This window comes from Nicotiana tabacum, chromosome 18 (genome assembly GCF_000715075.1).
Source record: "Nicotiana tabacum cultivar K326 chromosome 18, ASM71507v2, whole genome shotgun sequence".
Classification (NCBI taxonomy): domain Eukaryota; kingdom Viridiplantae; phylum Streptophyta; class Magnoliopsida; order Solanales; family Solanaceae; genus Nicotiana; species Nicotiana tabacum.
In genome coordinates, this window is record NC_134097.1 from 53,789,208 (window position 1) to 53,799,047 (window position 9,840).

The 9,840-nt window shown below is 36.0% G+C and overlaps 1 protein-coding gene across 1 annotated transcript; it reads left to right on the forward strand.

The window, feature by feature from the left end:
• Positions 1 to 1,107: 1,107 nt before the first annotated feature.
• LOC107783854 (phospho-2-dehydro-3-deoxyheptonate aldolase 1, chloroplastic-like) lies at positions 1,108 to 4,985 on the forward strand. The gene is made up of 5 exons (XM_016604880.2): positions 1,108 to 1,712; positions 2,338 to 2,615; positions 3,361 to 3,637; positions 3,751 to 3,996; positions 4,481 to 4,985. The coding sequence occupies exons 1-5, from the start codon at positions 1,170 to 1,172 to the stop codon at positions 4,736 to 4,738; spliced, it is 1,602 nt and encodes a 533-aa protein (XP_016460366.1). The 5' UTR covers positions 1,108 to 1,169; the 3' UTR covers positions 4,739 to 4,985.
• Positions 4,986 to 9,840: the final 4,855 nt, after the last annotated feature.

The following is a 9,840-nucleotide window of genomic DNA, read 5'->3' on the forward strand; positions in this document are numbered from 1 at the left end:
GACTATTTTGAGAATCCTTATTATTCTCATTACCCCGATGATGACAATTATAATTTCGTCTATTGCCACGTCCACATTCATTGATACCTTCACGGTAATAATTTTGTCTTCTTTTAGATTTATTACATATTGCTACCATATTCTCTTAAGGGAATGAAAATGAAACAAATTCAATGGGACGGGTTTTCACTTCTTTGCCCACAATCATACATGAATTTGATCATGGCAAAGCATAAAAATTTTACTACTTCGGGTGGTTATAATTTTTCACAAACTCTATTAGAGTTATAATCAAAGTTTATCATCTTTGCTTGTATTTAAAATCAAATTATAGAATGTCAATAATTTAAAAAAGAAAAATAAAGTAAAATACTTACCTTAAATCTAGAATTTAATCATGAAGGAAGTTCATGGAATAATTAACAATTATTATGCTCAATCCCAAAGCTTCTACTCAATTGGTAGAGTCTCGTGTTGATAACATATTATTATAAAATAATAAAAGAAGAAGAAGAGTATCGCAGAAAAAAGTACGGAGAGAGAATTCTTATTGATTTGGGATCAATTGCAATAGAATAGAACCCCTCTATTTATAGGGGAAAAATGACTTAGCCATCAAGCAACAAACCCTAGAATCTATCTAGAATATAGACATTCACCTTAAATACAATTATATTTATAACAATTACTTTATTATTTCCTTTTTTATTCCCCTTTGATCCCCTTTGCTCCTTTGGTGACTCGAACCCACAATCTGAGCAACCCATTTTGCCTACTTTATTAGTTAAAATGTAGAAATCGGACGTAAAATCCTACTCTTAGTTCAAAAAAAAATTCCTTTATATTTGAAAGGATCAAATTTTAAATAAAGAAAGAGGGGAATCTTGTCACAAAATTGACGTGAAGAACTAAGATGAAGTAATAGGTCTAATGATTAGTTACAAGGTTTAAAATCTTTTTAATGGCCTCATTTTCAATATGCAAAGTTGGTGAAATATTGACTTTGCTGGTGTGTGCCAATTAAGTAATTTAATTACCGAAATAGCCTTCACCTAACAACAAAATCCTCCAACAACCATAAGCCTCCTTATAAGGCATCTCTCTATTCCTCAGGTAGTACCACATTTGAGGCTTCACATCTTTTCCTTACAATACACAGAAAGAATCCAATGGCTCTTTCAACTAGCAGCGCCAACTCCCTCCTACCTAATATAGCCTTAATTCAAACTCAACCTCTTTTACCTTCTCCCAAACATGCCCTTCCCACCAACTCAACCAAACCCGTTAGACCGATCTCAGCCGTCTATTCTCCCGACTCCTCCAAGACCCCTAAACCTTCGCCGCCGGCAGCCACCTCCTCCACTGCTGCTGCTGTCACGGGGAAAAAAACAGACCAAGTTTCTAAAAAATGGTCAGTTGACAGCTGGAGATCGAAGAAAGCACTTCAGCTTCCAGAGTACCCGAATAAAGATGATCTTGAATCAGTTCTTAAGACCATTGAAGATTTCCCTCCAATTGTGTTTGCTGGTGAGGCGAGGAGTCTTGAAGAGCGACTTGGAGAGGCTGCAATGGGGAAGGCGTTTCTGCTACAAGGTGGTGACTGTGCCGAGAGTTTCAAGGAATTCAATGCTGTTAACATAAGGGACACTTTCAGAATCATCCTTCAAATGGGTGCTGTTCTTATGTTCGGTGGTCAGATGCCCGTTGTCAAGGTCATATTTTTGTTTCTTACTTAATTTTTGAATCTTTTCTTTTGTATTTATATTGCATTTAAAGAACCAGAACTAACTAATATCTTAGTGTAGGAGTAGCTTTCAATAATTTGTTTCTACTTGGTGGTCCCATTTCATGTTACGCTGTTAATGTTTCCAGGTCAAACAGTGTTTTATTAACTAGCATGTTTCATATGTGTTTCTTAATCATAGTCCTTTTTTGTAGTCTTTTTAACTGTTATTATAGCCCTTTTTTGTAATTTTTAGAAAAGTAATGAATAGATGTCTGAATTTAGACAAATATTTTGATTTTGACCTTTTTTGCTGCTAAATTAAATTTTGTTACCTTAATTTTGGAATGCTTTTATTTTATTAAGTTGCCTATAAATAAATGGATATTGAATCTTATTCAATTATAAGGGTATTTAATTGCCTACTGTTTGTTGCAGTACTTATTTTATCGTGAATTCGTTCCTTGAAATGGATATTTATTTTTTAAGTCATGACTCATGAGTATTCTCTTATCTCATGGAAAACATAAAGAGTAGATAAATTCCTTCTTTTGGCATATGCTCTGGTTTCTTTCAACTGTATTGATATCCATTTTCAAATTTGATCTAAATAGGTTGGAAGAATGGCTGGGCAATTTGCAAAGCCAAGATCAGACTCATTTGAAGAGAAAGATGGAGTAAAGCTGCCAAGTTACAGGGGAGATAATGTGAATGGAGATGCATTTGATGAAAAATCCAGAATTCCGGATCCTCAAAGGATGATCAGGGCCTATTGTCAATCTGCAGCTACTTTGAATCTCTTGAGGGCCTTTGCTAAAGGAGGATATGCTGCTATGCAGAGGATCAACCAATGGAACTTAGATTTTACAGAGCACAGCGAGCAGGGTGATCGGTATGTTCCATCTTGTTGCAAATTTTTGTTGCTATTTGTTGTTTGAATCCTCATTTTTAGCTCAACTCATATCTTCCTCATTATCAAAGTAAAATGAAAGTGCAAGAAAAAAAGAAGATAAATACATATATAAATAATAGTAATAATAATAATTTTAATATAAGTTCTCTATCAAGTCTAAAATCTATTCTCAACTAGTACGTATCACTTATATGGATTTTCGCTTCCATTGCGCCCTATTTTTAGGGTCTTCCGTGGTATTCTATCATATACTTTCTCTAGGTTAATGAACATTATGTGTTGATTTTTCTTCGTTTGGCTTTAAATTGTCATCAATCTTCTTAGCAAGAATATAGCCTGCGTTGTGCATTGTAGATCTACCGGGCATAAATCCAAATTGATTCTCTATCACTCTTGTCGTGTTCCTAACTCTATGCTTTATCACTCTTTCCTAGAGTTTTATTGTATGACTCATGAGTTAAATGCCACGACAGTTCGCACAACTTTAAAATCTCCTTTGTTCTTATAAATTGAAATCAAGGTATCCTACCAATTCTTAGTATGGTATTAAATACCTTGGTGAGCCATACTACTCCAACTCCAACCTCCCCAAGACACTTCCAGACCTCTATAGGATACTATCTAGACTGTTCCAAAATTTATTACGAGACAAATTTTTTGTCGGCTTTTATATAATGTTGCACTTATGGGCTAATAATGTTTATTTTCTTTTTTAAATTGGCAGGTATCGTGAATTAGCTCATAGAGTGGATGAGGCCCTTGGTTTCATGGCTGCTGCTGGACTTACAACGGACCATCCTATCATGAAAACCACGGAGTTTTGGACGTCTCACGAGTGCTTACTTTTGCCGTATGAGCAGTCACTTACAAGATTGGATTCAACTTCTGGCCTTTACTATGATTGCTCTGCCCATTTTCTTTGGGCTGGGGAGAGAACCAGACAATTGGATGGTGCCCATGTTGAGTTCTTGAGAGGAATTGCCAACCCCCTTGGTATAAAGGTGAGTGCATTGCTTTACTTTGAGTCTTTTCGTGATTGCATTTATGAATATGGCAATGTGTAGATCATATTGAGTTGGCAATGTGTAGATCTAACAGAAAATATATGCTGCAGGTGAGTGACAAGATGGATCCAAATGAGTTAGTTAAGCTCATTGACATTCTGAACCCTAACAACAAACCAGGAAGGATTACAATAATTACCAGAATGGGAGCAGAGAACATGAGGGTTAAGCTTCCTCATCTAATAAGGGCAGTGAGAAGAGCTGGGCAAATTGTTACATGGGTATCTGATCCTATGCATGGAAATACCATTAAAGCACCTTGTGGTCTGAAAACTCGACCTTTTGATTCCATCAGGGTTAGTTCTCATACCTCCTTCAGAATTTCCTGACTCGTTATATCATACATACCCTTTTGGATGGTGAGACCCTAGGTTATACTGGAAAAACAATTTGAATTCACAAAATTTGTTGCCTTCAAGTAATTGCATACTGAATTTTAAGCGTGTGTTTTTTGGGCGAATCAGTCAAAAGTATGTTTCTTAAGCTGTCATATGGTGGATTTAAATATATCTCGGGTTGGTTGGTGGTTGTCTGTCTCTTTCCACAAGGATTATTTTTGAGATCCAGTCTTTTCGGTAGATTTCCTTCTTTTTCAATGACGCTCGATATTGAAACAGTATAATTGTCTTAAAAATGATTGAAAGTTTACATCAACTTACATGTCTTAACAGTTAAGAATATTGTATTCTTTTGTTAGAGCTTTTGGATGAAGTTTTAACCCTCACATTACAACATTGACAATAAAGCACACGTCTTACATTGCACTCTTCTTGGGAACAGGCTGAAGTGAGAGCATTCTTTGACGTGCATGAGCAAGAAGGAAGCCATCCAGGAGGAGTTCACCTAGAGATGACAGGCCAAAATGTAACAGAGTGCATTGGTGGATCAAGGACCGTGACTTTCGATGATCTGAGCTCACGCTATCACACCCACTGCGATCCTAGACTCAATGCATCTCAATCCCTTGAACTCGCCTTTATTATCGCTGAACGCCTCAGAAAGAGGAGGCTTGGATCTCAAAGCTCATTAAGTTACTAAATATGTAGAAAGCTTACGTTGCTATGTTGACAAAATTTCTTCTTTTACTTAAATTATGAATCGCTGTACTAATATTTTTAGTTTGGAATTATTTCTTTTAAATCTTGAGGATGTGTTACGTTTACCTTGTGTTCATACTGGAAGAGTGAAAATGTATGAGAGCTTGATGTATCAAAACAAAGTGTATTAGAGTTTGATGAGTGATGAGACTAAGCAATAAAGCAAAGAAGTTCCTCTTCTCTTTTAACTAGATGGCCGATGCCCGTGGTATGCACGGGCGTATGCTTGACACGTCGTGACATCTTTGTTTGTATTATTTACACAACTATAAGATTAGCTTTAAGTGTTAACATGGAGAACATAATTTCATACTTGATTTAATTGTCTAGCAGCATTATTGGAAAAGGAAGTAGTAAGACTATCAAGTTGGCTAAATGATAGCAGTGTATTAACGCTACATGATATGTACAATATTTTGAAAACAGAACTGTAGCAAATGGGGCGGTGCGGCGCGAGTTTAAAGCTATGCGGGGCGGGTTGAATAATTTTTTAAAAGGCTGATGTGGTGCGGTGCGGTTGCGGGTTTTCGCGGGTTTGCACAAGTTTACTGAATTTGGCCTATAGTATTATCTAGTAATAAGACATGCAACAAACCTTAAATAGCAGAACGTCTATTTAAATGTTTGATACTTCATAAAACAAGGTAAATCATTTATAACCTCGTCTTTTTTTCAAGTACACCTTTTAATTAGAATGTTAATTAAGTTAGAAATTTTGAATAAAAGAAAAAGTTAGACATTTAAGGGAATATAAAATGTAGTTTAGACAAATATTTTTATGATAAAATAATTAACATTTATCACTAAATCATCTAATGAACGTTCGAAAATTGTTTCCAAATTCCAATACCATAAGCATAACGTTCAGGTTTTTGTCAATTTCCAGCATTCCAATTGAACACAAAAACTTGTTGCGACCAAAAACACTCACGCAAGTGCATGTGATTGTCAAATAATAAAGTAGTGAGTAGAGTATCGTTCCCACGAAGACTTATGATTAACTATTGATTGATCCAAACTCAGTTAACTTATCGATTCAAGAGATTTTTCACAAAATATAGAAGTAACTAATTTACTACCTAAAACTATCAAGCAATGATTTAACTAGAGATCAACCGAACACGTAACAATTTCGAGTAACAATCAGTAGGGGAGAATATTCCAGGGTCACGGGTTAGCTAACAATCATGTTGCGTTCTTGGCTTAAGATAACTAATTGATTTATCTAGATTGTTGATTGACAGGGTTGATATTACTCATAAGAATCTGTCGAGTCCTTACTCGCCTATTCAAGTTAACTTAATGCCTATATGTCTATGGAATTAAGATTAATAAGAATGCATTTATAATTTCTGTATTTCAACTAAGCAAGACAATTAGGTATATGTCTATCCTAATTGCGAGTCCGTTCCCCGAAGCCCAGATTCAAGAACTTACTCTATTTAATTCTATATGCAATTTAGAGTTCCCATTTTCGAGTTCAACTCCAAATTCGTAGATAGTATTTCACTGTTAGCTACTCAGCAAAATAATTAAAAACAGAATTAAATAAACAACCCAATATGAAAAAATCAACTTCATTAAATTAAACCTCAAACAACAAAATTCATGTTTCACCCATGACCCTAGAACAATAGGTTTTTAGCCACTCATAATACTAGCAAGCAATTGCATAAGTTTTGAATAATTGAAAATACTAGAAAAGATGAAGAAATTTGAGATGTTCTTGCTCCCAGATGTTTCTTGTGTGTATTTTTTCTCCAAAGTGGCGTCTCTCGGTCTAAGATGTGTCAAAAATCCTCAAAATAACGTTTTTATATGTATTTATACCACGCAGGGTTGGGTCCAGACGAAAACACCTTCTCCCGCGCGAGTTAGGACAATTACTTTGTAAAATTTGTACAGGCGCGCCGCACCATGCACCGCACCCTGCGGCGCGCTAGTGGAGATTATCAGCAGCCTTGCATTTTTCTTGTCAGGCCAGTTTTTACACTGCTGCGCCGCACCCCGCGGCGTCCCATGCGGCTCGGTAGCTAGAATTTGCAAAAATTCAAAACATGAAAGTTGTAGTCCTTTCAAATAGCTTTCCAACGATATATGGTGGAGCCCAAATGGAGTTCTGAGCGAAAAGTTATGTGCATTTTACTAGACAATGCATCGTATACCCGCTCGATTCTTCGTTTCGTTCTTAACTATCATCCGTTGATCCCCGAACACGATCCTGGCTTAATTACTTGGGCTTTTACTCAGACTTCAAAGCTCCAAATTACTTGAATTCATTCCATAATATCTACATAGCTCGAAATCACTCCTACAAGGCATAAAACACATTTAGTGTAAAACACTAGCGAATAAAGCTTAAACTCAATTAAAGTGCAGTAAATTAGAGTGTAATAAGCGACTAAAATACACAATTATAGCCTATCATCAACACCCCACACTTAAACCATTATTCGTCTTCGAGTAATCAAACTACAATTTATATAGACACAACCTTTTTAAACAATTCTCCTAACTCATCACACCAAGAATATTTTAAAATAGACTAAGCACAAGAGTGTAAAATCTTCACCTCAAGATTTGACTCACAAGTACCACACATTATTCGCAACTCACCCACTTACTCTAACATAGAGGTCACTGACATTACTTTTCCTTCATGAATCAAGTGCCCTCACACAACAAAAGAGAGTAGTTCCACGCACAACACAAATTAAGAACAATTAGGAACTCAAGATAGAAAGAATTCACTCACTCTCAGAAATAACATTCATATGCCACAAAAGATGCACCATAGGCTTGCCCTAGTATACTACTCTACTAATCGAGCTCATTCAGTCTAGGATCAAGTAGGACTTTATTTGGTTGTAATGTAGGCTGAGGGACGGGTAGGATACATTTAGATATAAGAGTGACTACACCTCCCTAAGCACTTTAATACATACATTTAACATTTAAAACCCCATTTATGTCAAACCAAAACTCCACCTTCACATCAATGTATATTAACTCCATACTTCTTTAAGCACAATTACATCAAAAGCCACCACCACCACATATTTTTCACAGCAATACAACTTTTTTTTTCTTTCTTTTCTTTTCAAGTGACTCTTACTTTTTTAAAACAGTGCACCTTTCTCCTTATTTCATTAGTTCCACTCAAAAGCCAAATCAACCACCCCACACTTTAACTTTTACAAAGTTCATAACAATTCAAGCGCTCATGAGAGGTGAAAAGGTTCAAATAGATGGTTAATTCAAATAAATGGGTAAGACTTATAATGTGGTTGCCAAAGAAACAGGATTACAGGCTCAAAGGGGTTAACTATGATACATAACAATTAGGCGGGTAAACTATAAATATGGCTCAACAAAGAAATGCCTATATCACTTCCAAGACTGAACAAAACTACTATTTCGCTTTGCAAACACACGGGGCAAGTTCTAGACATCAAATGCAATGCATAGAATAACATAAAAACCTCACACACAGATGGCACATAACTCACTCAGGATTGGACTCATCAAGACACTCTAGTCAAAGAAGTTTAAGCAAAGTTAAGATCATACAAATTAAGGTACTTATACAAGAATCAAAAACTGAGCCTAAGCGTCAACACCAAGGTACTCACTATTCTCAAGGCATGACAAAGTTAAAAGATATTACTTCAATTCACAACATAGCATAAGTTTTCCTAGTTCTAAGAAATAAAAACTAACTATACCCAGTTGAAGCAAAACCCTTGGAAAAGAACCGCGGCACAAAGAAAAACCAAGGGGGAATTACTACACTACCTACAAAAAAATCTTTTTGTCCTTTTTCTTTAGACTTAAATCCCTCAAGAAAACTGTCTAGGAGATCCATCGTCGGGAAAAGTCCATTTTTTCTCTTTTTTTCCGATTTTCATAGCTACTAAAATACTACACAACTACTAAAACAAAAATAAGAAGTTAACATTTTTCTATATCCTACTACTAATCATATAGAGAATTTTTTTACCTCACACTTAAAAGAGTGCAATGTCCCCAATGCACAAATAAAACAAAACAATAACAAGGGTGGACACGAAACTCCCTGAAAGGCCAAAGGCCGAAGCAATAACGGCTCACGGGGTACTCAGACTTTCCCCATACATGGTCCTTTTGTGTGGCACCCTACACTTAGTTCTCACCATCTAACTCGATTTTGCATTCTTCGAATGAATTTGCCTCCTATGTTTATAATCCTACAAAACAAAAACAACACTACAACAATAATAAGGAAAAAAATAAAAATAACAAAACAGCAAAGATGGGTTGCCTCCCAACAAGCGCCTGATTTAACGTCGCGTTACGACTTGAACAACTTTTTGTCTCCATCTCGAACTTATGAATTGCGCCCCCAATTTGACTTCAAGATTTTTGCTATGCTCTTGGGGTGGTGGGATAAATGTAATCGGGCCAAGCAACCATTTCGCATTCTACACTTCTTGGCCTTCCGATGAGGTATGTAATTCTTTCTCTCTAGCACAATAAATTCCAGAATGTAAACACCTTGTTCCTCGTCCGTTAGCTCCTCCAAAGGCTCAGATGACTCGATTTCTATGTCATTATCCAAACACAATGTTGAAAAATGCATGGAATGAGGACCAATATGTTCCAACTCTAGAACTGCATCACTAGTTACATCATCATATGTACACATACTAGAGTCTTCAAATATAACATTATCTACTTCCTCACAGGACTCTAGTGTGCTTTCCTCAACATGGACATCATCAATAAAAGTATGATCGAATAATTAACTCTCCACTTTTAGCTCCTCAATTTGGCGTATAAGCTCCTTTTCAGTTTCACACAACTAAAAACTATTTTGTTGGGCATTAGACGTATCAACCTTTGTAATCAATTGAGCTCCCAAGTCGTGAATAGCAGTGCCAAAATTTTTGATCTCTTGCCCCAGTTCAGCTCTTTCTTCTATTAAGTCTTTAATCCCATTTGTAATTTTCTCACATTGAGCCTCATATATTGCTAACTTTTCAGCTTGTTCTACCGACCAAGTTT

Excerpts from the sequence above, each read along its gene's own strand:
- LOC107783854 (XM_016604880.2), top strand. The coding sequence starts at position 1,170 with ATGGCTCTTTCAACTAGCAGCGCCAACTCCCTCCTACCTAATATAGCC. Across the intron at positions 1,713-2,337 it reads GTCAGATGCCCGTTGTCAAG|GTTGGAAGAATGGCTGGGCA; the intron begins GTCATATTTTTG and ends TGATCTAAATAG. Across the intron at positions 2,616-3,360 it reads CACAGCGAGCAGGGTGATCG|GTATCGTGAATTAGCTCATA; the intron begins GTATGTTCCATC and ends TTAAATTGGCAG.